Source organism: Dendropsophus ebraccatus, chromosome 10 (assembly GCF_027789765.1).
Source record: "Dendropsophus ebraccatus isolate aDenEbr1 chromosome 10, aDenEbr1.pat, whole genome shotgun sequence".
Classification (NCBI taxonomy): domain Eukaryota; kingdom Metazoa; phylum Chordata; class Amphibia; order Anura; family Hylidae; genus Dendropsophus; species Dendropsophus ebraccatus.
In genome coordinates this window covers 25,287,163-25,300,977 of record NC_091463.1, presented here as the reverse complement: position 1 = coordinate 25,300,977, position 13,815 = coordinate 25,287,163, and the positions used below count along the sequence as shown (strand labels likewise).

Here is a 13,815-nt window from a genome sequence, read left to right as displayed (position 1 = left end):
TAAATGCATTTTAAGGGATGAATGAATAATTTAAAGGGTTATCCATAGTCAAAAAATCATAGCTACTTTCATCTGAAACAGCGCCACTCTTGTCCTCAGTTTGTGTGTGGCATTGCGGATCATGAAATACCAATTACAACCTGAGGACGGGTATGGTGCTGTTCTTGGAAGAAATGGGCTTTTTCCCCCTAATGTTCTTACAAAGACCACACCTTTTGGAAGTAGCTACAGTGACACGTTAATCTTCTGGCACCTACAACAGCTGAATTGGCCAGACCATCTTCGTCATCTCTATATTTTCGCAGCCTTTAAGCTTTAAAGGGATTGACTGGGCAGGGGAATTTTAAGATATATGCCTGAGGTGGAGGATGACAGCTTTTGGAACCTGGGGTCCTATCTCAGCCATTCAGTGGCCAAGGCAGGACACTGTTGCAATCGTTAATTGGCTAGGTGGAACTGCAGAGTCTCCCCCCCACCCCGGGCAAATAAATCCCTTTAATCGAGAAGTCTGGTGAAAATTTTTATTAGAGTATTGTATTGCTCCCCAAAAGTTATATAAATTACCAATATAAACTTATCACTGGAAATGCACATAAAGTGCTTTTTCACCTGTACTTACTACTGCATCAAGGCTTCACTTCCTGGATAAAATGGTGATGTCACGACCCGACTCCCAGAGCTGTGCGGGCTGTGGCTGCTGTAGAGGATGATGGCAGAGGGATGCTCAGTGTTCTCCAGGTGCCCAGTGTCCCCTTCCATCATCCTCTCCAGCAGCCACAGCCCGCACAGGTCTGGGAGTCGGGTCGTGACATCACCATGTTATCCAGGAAGTGAAGCCTTGATGCAGTAGTAAGTGCAGGGAAAAAAGCACTTTATAAGCATTTCCCGTAATACGTGTATATTGGTGATTTGTATAACTTTTGGGGGGCAATACAATACTTTAATAAAAATTTTCGCCAGACTTCTCCATTCAGATGTTTCCAATTTCCCACCAATCTGTAATAAGTCTGTAATAAGTCTCTGTTGCACCCAGTGATTGGTTAAAGCAGTCATTTGTCTATGTCAAGAGGGAGCAGGAAGTGCAGAGACTTGGGGAGAATCAGAATGGGGGCAGCAGAAAATTGGTCAGGTAAATATAACTTATCTTATTATTCCAATGAGAACTATTGTTAAAAGAGAGGTCTGGCCATTTGTAAAATCTCACAGCCTGCAGAGTCAATGAAGAACATAACAATCAATCATTTCTTTCCTCTCCCCATGCCCTTGACGTGCCAGGTGACCCGGCTCCAGAACCCATTTTCCTCCAAGTTATGATGACGTCACGACTAGGGGGGGGGGGGCATGTACAACCCTGCTGATGGATTTCCTGCTCAGCAAATCAGTCCATCAACTGGGCTCTGCAGGAGATCCTAGAACCTGGCGGTGGTCCCGGAGTGGCCACCCAGCACTGGAGAGGCACAGGGAGAGGTGAGATAGAGATCTAGATACATCTATTGCTTTGCATTGAAAAAGAATATCAATAACATTGTTTTTTGCTTCCCGTTCACATTACTATAACTTACTATAAAGTTATGACCACTATGTTTCTACATTAAAATACCTGTTGTTGCCTCTCCTTCAATTGATGGAGAGTGCTGACCACTAGAAACGCCATGCAGCTCAATTTCATATTCAGTGCCATCCCTTAGTCCTGTCACAACTGTTGAACGCTCGCTGCCTGGCACTGATAGCGTAATTGGCTCATACTGCTTATTGGCATCTTGCATTTTAATGATAAAGTTGTCAAAACCACTTTCGTCAGCTGTCCAGGACAGATAGAAACTGTTTGGAGTAATTTGGGAAACCTTGAGGTTTCCGACTTCAGGTTCAGTCTCTGAAAAAAAATGCCATGGAAGGAAGAAGCAAATTAAAAAGTAATGTTAGTAATGTATTCCCATTTCAAACTTAGAAGGTGCTAGGCTAAAAAGGAAGCAGCGAAGATAGACACTGTATACTGAAGACGTAAGGAGAAGACACATTGTCATGTTCTCTGCCTGAAAAAACAAAAACAACAAACAAAAAAAACAAAACAATAACATATAGACATAGTAAACGGAAACTGTGGAGTATGAAATCATCTCAGGATTTGTTCACATTTGGCAGGGACGGGGAAACTTTGACTCTCTAGCTGTTGCAAAACTACAATTTCCATCATGCCTGGACAGCCAAAGCTGTAGCTTTGACTTTGGCCGTCCATGCATGATGGGGATTGTAGTTTTAAAACACCTGGAAGGCTAAAGGCTCTTCATCCCTGATATAGGAGATACAGTGCCACGTATGTATTGCACCAATTATCCCCTAAAGGCTAAAATAGTGCATTTAATTGGTCTATGGGCATCTGACAACTCGTTGTATGCAGCCTTCTCTTATAAGATATCACAAGTATGGGTTGACTTTAGGACCTCATGCACACAGCAGAGTCATACTACAAAACTATAGCTCTATGGTGTTACGCAAAGCCTGGTGTTATGGTATTCAATATGAATAGAGGTCTGAGGACATGCTTGTAGAGTAATATACAAGTCTAGGGGATGCATGAGGATTTCTGTGTGATGCGACTTCAAAGTATTTAGCAAATATTCTCATACTCCTAGTTCCTCATTTACAGGTAGATACAAAACATACACTTAACATTCACAGAACGGAAAAGACAAACAAAAAGCCCTAGTACTATCGGGACAAGTTAAAAAGAAGAGATGGACTGGAAACAATAGTTTACCACATCAAATTTTGATTGATCTGTGCCTGATCCCCAACGATCAGTTGAACAGACCAGGAGAAGCGGTCAGCTAAGCGCTTCTCCTGCCATCTCTCTACAGGGAACAGAATCTGTAGTGTTTATTGAGCCGATCTCCTGCAACAAAAGAGGAAGATAGAGACAGAAGCACTCAGCCGAGTGCTCCTTTCAGCTCCGCGGCATGTGTTTTTGGATATCTAGTATAGAAGATGTGTTTTACGTCTAGGGCGCTGTGGTTTGCAGGTGACAATTGTCATAAATTGCCCAGAATTAGCATATAACGAAGGCTACATCTATATAAGCACAGAGGACAACATATATAGCCAACAGACAGGACAAACAAGGCTTCCGTAAAACTGAAAGTGAGACTCTCTGCAACAAAGAAAAAGTATATCCGATGTCGGCTGGAATATCCAATACCTGTAGAGGCTGAAGTGCTAATAGGTTGTGTAGGCTGACCACGGACAATGCCATAGAGGTAGATGGTGTAATCAGTGTTGGGTAATAACCCTGAGATAGGAGTATTCCTGAGATGGCCAGAGACATTTAATTTCACTGGCTCCAATAACTTTTCTGTATCAACGATTTCTATAACAAATCCATCAAATGCATCTTGTGTTGCTGTCCAGGACAGATCAAAGCTCTTGGGTGTTACGTTGGTGATGGACAAGTTGTCTACTTCTGGCTTGTTTTCTGAGCGGGGAAAAATGTAATTCAATTAATCAATGACTAATCCTGCAATCCCCAAAAGGACGCTTACTCAGCAGCCCGCAAACCCTGCCAGAAGAAGAAAGCAGATGCCTGTAGCGTGTTTCAATTCTTAGCCAGAAGCCATGATCAAGTGGAGGGATCGTCTCAAGCCTCAATGACCCACCGAAGTGATTTTATGGTGCAACTTTTTGCATGCTTACAGATATTGTGGAATTATGCATCCTAAAGCAGTAAGCGTGAATAAGCAGAGCTGATGAAAGAAGAAAAGGCAGACATATTGGTATAAAGCTACTTTTTATATGATAGGTTGTGGATGAGCCATGTTATGCTGATTAAAACCTTATGTTACTTTATGTTATTTAAAATTTAATTATCATTAAAAAAAAAAATTAGATAGTCAGTCGAAAGTATTGATTGGTGGGGTCTGGGTGCTCCCTGACATTTTAGGTAAGAAATTTGAATTCCACGTTGCAGGTCACATTCTGATTTGATTCTGTACTGATTTTTCTTTCATTGAGGTTTTCCTGAAATAACAACTAGGGATGAGTAAATTTACAGTACTAGTGCACCGCTATGCGCAGTGGTCAACTTTTTAGCCTGCTGCCTTTGAGCTCTATGCTGTTCCGCAAAAAGTGTCGGGAAAAGCTGGATCCAGTCCTGGGAAACTGGGGGAAGTTTCCAAGGTCTGGATCCAGCTTTTCTAGGAATTTGGAGCAGAGCGGCACGAGGTGGCACATAGTTCAAAGTCAGCAGGTTTTATATTGCCCTGATTTCAGCAATGTTTTTAATTTAACTAAAAAAAAAAATTGCAGAATGAATAACTGCCAGGCTAGCGGGGTGGGATTTGGGCTGAGTGGGTGAGAATCATGTGAATCAGTGGGTGAAGCTTCTAATCATATCCCTCTTTCCCTGGCATTCATTCCCCTGCTGTAATAAAGTTCCTGCCCACCTGACTATTTAAATAAACGATTGAAATGAATTGACTGTTGTAATCAGGCATCCAAGGCTATAAAGTATCTATCTTCGAGGCTATGTTCTCACACTCTTAAAGCGATGGCCGGTTTTATTGAATGGCCATCATGTAACGACAAACAATGTCCGCTATTTGTCATTAAGGGTACAAACACACACACCGTATACGCAGCAGATATGCAGCAAATACGCAGCATATCTGCAGCAGATTTGGTGGTGCAGATTTGATGCTGTGTTTAGATCTAATCTGCTGCGTATTTGCTGCGTATTTGTTGCGTATTTGCTGCGTATCGCAGCAGTAAATAGTCTGCGTATACGGTGTGTGTGTTTGTACCCTAAATGACGGCCGTCTAATATAAAGGGTCATCATTTTGACGGTGTGTGACATAGCCTCTATTTTACTTTATAGCCTTGGGGGCCTGACTACTACATTAACACTAACGTTATCACAGTTGGGGAATGAAAGCCAGGCAAAGGGGGGGAGGGTCTTACTGTATCGCCTCGGGTGTCTGAGCCAAAAACTGTAGCCCTCTTTAAGCCTACTTAATATAGGTTATGCATATAGAATAGTTTTTGTCCAACTTTTTTTTAGTTAATGGTATATTTTTAGCATTATAACTGGGAAAAACTATATATGGAAATAGACAGATTAGAGCAAGATAGATTTACTGTGACCATTCTACTGTGTAATGATTATAATAAAATAAAAAATGCAGACCTGCCAAAGACTTTTTATAATGCTTTTTGTCTTTTTTATATAAACTAATTTCTACTAATTTAAGTTTTATTACATAAAATTTTCTCTAGTATTTTCTCCCAGTATTTTTCTCTATTACAGATCTAAACTAATTTCATAGAAGAGATGAACCGCTGGAATGTATGAGGCGATCTTTCCTATAGGTCATGCCCATGATTATATTTTTCTGTTTCCTTTTATTGGTTCCATTGGTTTTCTACTAGGTTGTTAAATAACTGATTAGAGCTAATTGTATTATTACAATTATTATTCTTTTAAGATATACTAATGGAAGATTGTAGCATGGCCAAGGCGGCCTTTCGAGATGAAAACATGGAGAAGGCAAAGCGGATGATGCGGAAGAAGCAGGTGCAAATCTTGTGATATTGCAACATGGATTGTGGGCAGCTGACGGGCAGTGATGGCAAGACTGTACTGAAGCATTCCCAGGTACCTGTAACAGCTTCACCAATGAGAGGCTTAGTATTAGATCCCTGAATCACACCATAGAGAGTGATAATATATTTTGAAGCCGGTTTCAAATCCGGCACTTCCAAAGAGCGAAGTTCTCCAGGAACCACAATGGTTGTTGCATCTTCATCCTTTTCAGCATCCTTAACCTGAATCACAAATTTCTCATAGTCCTTGTCTGGAGCTGCCCACGTAAGTTTGAAGGAGTCCCAGTCTACATGGGACACCAATAGGTTGCCCAGCTCCAGAGGCACTTCTGGATATGAAAATAGGCTATTGTTAGTCAAGAGGGATTGTGAAGAAAACAAAAGATTCAAGTAGATGAAAAGAAGAAAACAAGATTACATCAAGGTGGTGCACGTCATAGTGCATGTGGGTACAACACTTCAAAGAGGCACTGATATAAAATAAAGGAAGTTAAAATATAGTTGGAGTTAACCTGAAAAATTAAGATTGGGTTAAGAAAATGTTAACTTTTAGAAAGCTTTTGAGACAAGGCCTCATTCAGATGGGAGTATTGTAATGTGTTAAAAATGCATATTCCTAAAGTGACAGCTAGATGCCCTGTGGTTCTAATGATCCAATTTTAGATCCTTGTAGTGTAAGGGCTGTATTGAACCTGCTGAGCAGGACTTGCTAACAAGGTCTGATGGTGTCGATCGGAGCTCGTATAATGAGCCTTTACACGGCTTAACCATCATGCATGTACAATAGCTGGAGATTTGTGTGGCTCTTTCCTTCCAACATTTATTAGTCACAAATCTTCTATTATAGTACGGTAAAATGATTTGATCAACTGATGGTGAGCCTTTTATACTGGGATATTTAGGCCTTTTTGGCTCATATCCACCTAGTGTAGTAGGACCTTTAAAGTGCTCATACACCTTACACTCAAGTCAACCAGACTCGCCACCTTTACACAGATGGCTTAAGGGCCCCTTCACCCTATGGAACTCCCCCGCACGGTGCTGAATCCTGCCAGCCATCCCTCAAATGGGAGGGCTTGCGCGCCACTGCTCTCCATGCCTCTCTGTTCAAAGAATTGACATGTCTATGCAGAATTTCCTGTAGTGTGAACAGGCCCAAGGGTGTATGGTGGCCTTCTGACACTGTGACAGATGATGTATATAAAGTGAAGAGTTGGCGTGTTGGATTTTTACCACCCGACTCCATTGTTCTGGGGGCTGAGGCTTACTCAACCTTTTTTGCCATAGATTACACATGAATGTTTGCCCAAGCAAAATAAATAAATAAAAACGTTTTAGGGTGTGTTCACACGTACAGAATCCACAGCAGATTTGATGACGCACATTTAATGCTGTGTTCAGTTATTTAGTCAAAGTTGCTGCGGATTCTTAAGGGAAGTCTAGAGAGATAACTGTCAGCCCAAAAAAAAATTGGCTGCCATTTTTTGAAAGCATATGTCTAGTATTGGGTCAGGAGAACTACAAGGCATCCAGGTGTTGTACCTACAATGCAAATGGTTAAAAACATGTACATTACGCCAATTTGAACCCAGTCTTATACTACATATACAAACACCTCTATTCTTGTTTTTCTTTTTTTTTTTAACTAATACCACTCTTAAAGGGCTTGTCCAGGGAGTAGAATACGTTCAACCTTCTGCTCCCTGACGTTCACGTCCTCTCTTTTCCGGTGTTGCGCCAACATTGTGCTGCTATTGGGCATCACATGCAGAGATGGTTCCACTTGCACATGATGATCAGGTTATACACTTGCCCCTTCTGAGACTTAGGAAAAGAGGAGGTGAGTATTAGGAATCAAAAGGCATTAGCCATATTCTGCTCCCCGCACAACTCCTTTAAAGCAGTTCATTGATACTTGTAGATTTTATTTTTAGAATTGCTTAGTAACATGGAAGAGAAAGAAAAAAAAAACTAATAAAAAATGTAAGGGGAATGGTAATTCCATTCTGCCTTGTGGTTTTTCCTATTGCTAGCTCACATACGGAAGAATTATATGATCTCATGAATAAATAAACCTACACGTTTCTGAACACATTCGGTGGTATCATGAATACCGGTATTGTATTAAACAACTCAGCTGGGATTCCCATGCCAGAATAGAATTTAAGATCGTCTTCCCCAAACACAAAGAATTGCTTCATACTTAAACATGTTAAGACCGTCTTTAAATCTTAATCACTTTTTTCCACTTTGCTGCACAGAGCCGGGACTCTCTTAGGACTAGAACCCCAGGGCATGTTCCTGGAACAAGGATGGATGGACGATCAGCTCTGTTTGATTTGGATAGTCAGTATTTGTCTCACAGGATGAATGCATCAAAACCAGATGAAAGAGATGAAATCACTAAACCGCTCGTTGCCTTCATAGTATTTCCTTATGTTCAATTGTTGTTAAAATCGAATAACTCTGCTGTGGGTGAGATTGGTTTCATTGATACTGACACTTGGCTTTTAAAAGGATTAAATATACCGGGGAAAATGTATCTGAAAAGTCATGGTATGATTTTATTATAAAATTACTGGCATGGAAAAAGTTATGCGCCAACCAAGTGATTGTATCGCGTTTCTTCTCTATTACTTAGGATTCGTATGCAACTATTCAAGCAAGTCTTAAAAGCCAAAGAGTACCCAGCACTACAATGACTGTAGAAAGTTTATACTAAGGCATCCCCACCTGGCAGAGTGGGTAGGCACCTGGTATGGCAAAAGTATTGTGCCTTTTGTATAAAGATATAACCTTTACTAAAAGCAATGTTTCCTGTGGAATATGATGGTACAGTAGGAACCTATGGAATTATATAGGTAAATATTATAGTTCTGTAAAACTTAGATATTGCATGGCGCTATAATATGGGCATGCAGCTCAACCAGTAGGCACGCTAACAGGAAACTGACACAAATCACATATGCCACCACTGACAAGGTAATACAGCTCTGTAAGGACTATTAGTACCTTTATTTAAAGGGGTTGGCCACTTTATAGCAAAATAGTTTAGTGTACAGTATTAGTAAGTGTAATCACTGTATATACTGGCAGCATCTCCCTGTGTACCTTATAGAGCTAAAAATCAGACTCCCCTCCTCCAGGCTGTGCTGTCCTGCTCTGTAGTGAGTCCGTCAATAAGATGGCCGACATTGAGGAGCATGTGACCATGCCCCACTTAGTACTTTCCAGATTGCTATAACTTGGATCTATGGTGATCTATTTTTGACTTAGTCTGTCCAAGACCCTGCGGTCTTAGATCTGTAATGGGGGTCGTACTATGACCATTTAAAAACACTCTCCTTCACCACTACGGCTGTTGGTAACAATGAGTTAATCCACTTTACGAAAAGCAAGTAAAAAAACACACAGAAGGACAATTGAAAGAACTGCGGCATTTGTAATATCATCTGCAAAACAAAACTGAGATTAAAAGATAAAAAAGCGGCAGAGGTTTATTATCCTTTGTCTGTAGAAGTAAAGATGACACATTTACGCTCCGCAGAAAAAAAAAAAAAAGAAAAAGCTTAAAAAGAAAATCTGTGAGTTGAAAAATCAAGTAAAAGGAATATATTTACTGGCTGTATAAATGAAAGGACACAATTTGTTTAGTTATAAGGATAGAAGAGACAAGGGTAATGAGAAAAGATATTGTCGTCTTCCGTTCCCGATCTTATCCTGGAAACAAAAATTGTGACGAGTTTTTCACCTTCTGGAAAAAAACTATTTTATATACTTTCTCCACTAATCATTGACCTTAAGACCCTTTATTAGATGAATTCCACAAGAAAAGTCAGTAATGTACAAAGTAAACGGCTAGCTACTTACCAGTACGGCCAATTGCAGTTGCTGGTTTGCTCTTGTATCGGCCTTTCTCTGCCACCAGTGAAATAGTGTACTCTTTACCGGATTCAAGGCCAGTCAGTACGTGGGAACTGGCGTCCACTGGAACCTGGACTTCACTCTCAGAATCACCGGTGCTGATGTAAGTCATTCGGTATCGGTCAAACTTGGCGACTGGTATTACCCATCGTACATTTAAGGTGGTCTCAGTGGCACCAGTGACCTCCAAGTTCTTGGGGGCATCCAAGTCTAAAAAAGAAAATTGACTTTAATAGTAACCACTTCTATTTCCAATGCCAGTGCCATATCATTATAAGCTTATATCTTACCGGTTGCTGCATTGATAGTAGCAGGAGCACTTTCTTTGTCTTGTTTCACTGCTGTTAGTCCTATGCCATATTCAGTTCCTGGTCTCAGTCCTAGGAAGTAATTTAAACAACGTAAATAAATTAACTAATCTGGGCAGCCACATCAGAAATTGTTGGTTGTACACAACTTTGGCAGGACCAGCTGACCATCTAATGTGTAGGTGCCCTCCCGCCTTTCCATCACTGCCAGTTATTATGGGAGAGACCAATCAGGCAATTGGATTTTAATATGTCTGATGCTTTTCATTTTTAAAGGGAGCCAAGCTACTACAGGAAGCTACTTCCTTTACATGTTTGGCTGAGCCAAGCATGCACGTCTATGAGATTGGGGATTGGCAAAAAATAACTTTTGGTCATGTTCTTTTATTTTACAAAATAGCACAAGTTATGGGAGAACTAACTGACCTGTAAGTGTAGCCTTGGTGGTAGCCTGCTTGCTTCTAGGTACAGTTATTTCTTCATGGTCTCCTCCTGAGAGTGGGGCAAATTTGATCCTGTAGAAGTCAATGTTGGCCAACGTGTTCTTCCATTCCAGAGTAATAGTGCTGTCGGTCTGTGACACTTTCTTCAAATTTCTTGGTGTATCTAAATCTACATAAAATAAAAGTAAAAGAAATACTTAAACTTCACAGATATTTAAATATAAGAGCTAAGACATCGGAAGAGATAAAAACATGTGTCCCCAATATCTGATCACACACTTTTTGTTTAACACCCCCCTCCTCCTTCATTTCCCTTGTAGTCAGACAGTCAAAACAGATTACAGACGAACTATCACCAGGATTTTACATTTTTTTTACACTTATTAACAAAAACAACTGATTTTTTTTTTTTTTTTTTTCAAAAACAGCACCACCCCGTCCTCAGGTATTGTGTGGTATTACAATTCAGCTCCATTCTCTTCAATGAAACTGAGCTAAAAAAAAACCACACCCACCCTAAGGACAAGAGTTGTGCTGTTTCTGGAAGAAATTGGCCATTTTATTCTAAGCCTGGAAAACTGGATTTAACTTTTTAAAAGTCTTTTATACCTGTTGTGAAGGTTTCTGAAACTGGAGAACTTGTCATTTCTCCACGTCGAGATACTAAGATAACCTCGTATTCTGTGTCTGGTCTTAGATTGTTCATAGCATATTGGGTTTCATCTTCAGATAGCTCCACTGTGGTCCTGGGCTCATTTCCTGTTCCATAGGTCAAAGAAACTCCATCGATCTCAGCCAGAGGTTTCACCCATGTTATTAAGGCAGATGTGTCCGTGACATCCTTCACATCAACGTCACTGGGGGCATCAAGTCCTAAGAAGCAATGTAAATATAGTTAAGATATGCTACAATTTTCACAAATTCACCAGTACCGGTCGAAATCTACTGGTCTGAATGTTTTTGGATATATATCCTACTCCTGTCAATGAGTTAATATACCAACTTTCCGAATCAAAGAGAATTTCGACATGATGTCATTTGGCTGAACAATGCATTGTCTATAGTTCATTTCAGAAAACTGATTTGTCATTAGATTGTCTGGAGTTGTCTGGATAATGTAATGTGTAGCTCAGGAATGGTGTGGGAGAAAAGCCACATCTCTCATTGATCTTTTTGCTGGTATCTTCCTAAATGTCAGATCGGGATTGACGCGGCAAATTACAAGATGTTGTTTCCTATGAGACTAGTGTTCGTTCAGAAAGGTCACTTGGAGAATCTCATAAAGAAGTTTGGCAAAAATTTCATGAAGCATATTCATAAGCATAATATAAAAAGACGATATAAGATATAACAGGATGCAAACAACGTCATTAGGAGTAAATGTGAACATGCATGTGTAAAATGATTGATCTCTGCCCCGTAAAGAGAAGGATTTTAATGTCAAACTTTTATAGTAAGCCTCTGTTTGTGTTTATGTACTTTCATCCTACAGGGATTCCATGAACTATGCATTGGGAGCTAAGGCAAAGAGTTTTGCAATACGGTGCCATAAAACATGATGGATATTCCATGTTCCATTTATGTGTTCCCCCCCCTCCACGGCTCTCACTAGTCCTACAGGCTTATTGATTTATAGCATTCACTTTCATTCACTAGTCTCTGCAACTATAGGGGAGCGGGCATGTTCGTGTTTAGTGTGATTATATGGAATGTTTCTAACACGGGAGAGAAGCGGGTCGTGATTGATTTTTTTTTTACGTTGTGTGACAAAGCAGCTGGCTTGACTTAAGTATTCACCATCCTCTCTGTTGGTGTTTATAATCATGTGTTTTCAATTGCATTGCGGCCTACAGTGCGAACACTGAGGTCTTTGTCGCCCGGACCACTGGTCAGACATGGTGTGGGAAGTAAGATTTCTTGGGTGGTATCATAGAATTTTCTATTCATTCTTGTGGGTTTATGACCTAACGTTGATTCAGTGAGAAAACTCATTTTGCTGCGTTCACAGATACAGGTTCCCATAGTCTAGTTGTGGAGATGTAGAACTGTATGCATTATTGTTAGGTCATTGGGAGGCATATAGTTGTATACATGTACCCATGAGGTTGATAAGTTGAGTTACTTTGAGGTAGATCCCCTCAACAAAATTATTGTGTTAGCATAAAGTTTTATAATTTGTATTAGTTGGGAGATGGCTCTCCTACACTTATCTTCTACATTACTTTAACCCCTTAACGACATCGGGCGTAAATTTACGCCCTGATGCCGGTAAGGGAGTTCAGAGCGGGGCCGCGCGGCGGCCCCGCTCTGAACCGCGCCGGTCCCGGGTGCCGCGTGTAGCCCGGGACCGTAGGTATTAGCGGGCACGGTCCGATCGCCGTGCCCGCTAATACAGTAATCGGATGCAGCTGTCAAAGTTGACAGCTGCATCCGATTACCGGACGCAGCGTCATCCCTGGTGTCTAGTGGGGAGATCGCTCCTCCGGGATGTTGTCCCGGAGGAGCGATCTCCGCAAATGAAGCCGGCCGGGGACCGCTCCAAGATGGCGCCGTCCCCGGCTCGGCACTCGTTTACTTCCGGCTGCAGCAGCCGGAAGTAAACGAGTGCCTATCTCATGGATCTCTGCAGCATATCTATGCTGCAGAGATCTCAATGAGAGATCAAAGCACTTATACTAGAAGTCCCCCAGGGGGGCTTCTAGTATAAGTGTAAAAGTAAAAAAAAAAGTGTTGTTAATAGTAAAAATCCCCCTCCCCTAATAAAAGTCTGAATCACCCCCCTTTTCCCAGGTTATAAATAAAAGTAAATAAATAAATACATAAACAAACATGTTTGCTATCGCCGCGTGCGTAATCGCCCGAACTATTAATTAATCACATTCCTGATCTCGCACGGTAAATGGCGTCAGCGCAAAAAAATCCCAAAGTGCAAAATTGCGCATTTTTGGTCGCATCAAATCCAGAAAAATTGTAATAAAAAGCGATCAAAAAGTCGTATATGCGCAATCAAGGTACCGATAGAAAGAACACATCATGGCGCAAAAAATGACACCTCGCACAGCCCCATAGACCAAAGGATAAAAGCGCTATAAGCCTGGGAATGGAGCGATTTTAAGTGTTGTATATTTGTTGACAATGGTTTAAATTTTTTACAGGCCATCAGATACAATATAAGTTATACATGTTACATATCGTTTTAATCGTAACGACTTGAGGAACATATATAACAAGTCAGTTTTACCCCAGGGCGAATGGCGTAAAAACACATTTCCCCCAAATAAACAAAATGCGTTTTTTTTTTCAATTTCACCACACTTTAAATTTTTTTCTGGTTTCGCAGTGTACTTTATGGAAAAATTCAGCCTGTCATTGCAAAGTACAATTAGTGATGCAAAAAATAAGGGCTCATGTGGGTCTCTAGGTGGAAAAATGCAAGTGCTATGGCCTTTTATGCACAAGGAGGAAAAACCGAAAACGCAAAAATCTAAATTTGCTCTGTCCTTAAAGGGTTAATTATGACTATAACTCCATCAATGGCTTAAAGTGT

General features: G+C 40.7%; 1 protein-coding gene across 1 annotated transcript in view; it reads right to left on the bottom strand.

Moving 5' to 3' along the window:
* Positions 1 to 13,815, bottom strand: part of TNC (tenascin C) — an 86,695-nt gene that overhangs the window by 35,680 nt on the left and 37,200 nt on the right. The window contains exons 7-13 of the mRNA XM_069942969.1: positions 10,878 to 11,141; positions 10,252 to 10,437; positions 9,808 to 9,897; positions 9,464 to 9,727; positions 5,650 to 5,922; positions 3,197 to 3,469; positions 1,601 to 1,873 (exon numbers count right to left, since the gene is read on the bottom strand). Coding sequence (XP_069799070.1) covers positions 1,601 to 1,873; positions 3,197 to 3,469; positions 5,650 to 5,922; positions 9,464 to 9,727; positions 9,808 to 9,897; positions 10,252 to 10,437; positions 10,878 to 11,141 — 1,623 coding nt within the window. The remainder of the gene's footprint in view (positions 1 to 1,600; positions 1,874 to 3,196; positions 3,470 to 5,649; positions 5,923 to 9,463; positions 9,728 to 9,807; positions 9,898 to 10,251; positions 10,438 to 10,877; positions 11,142 to 13,815) is intronic.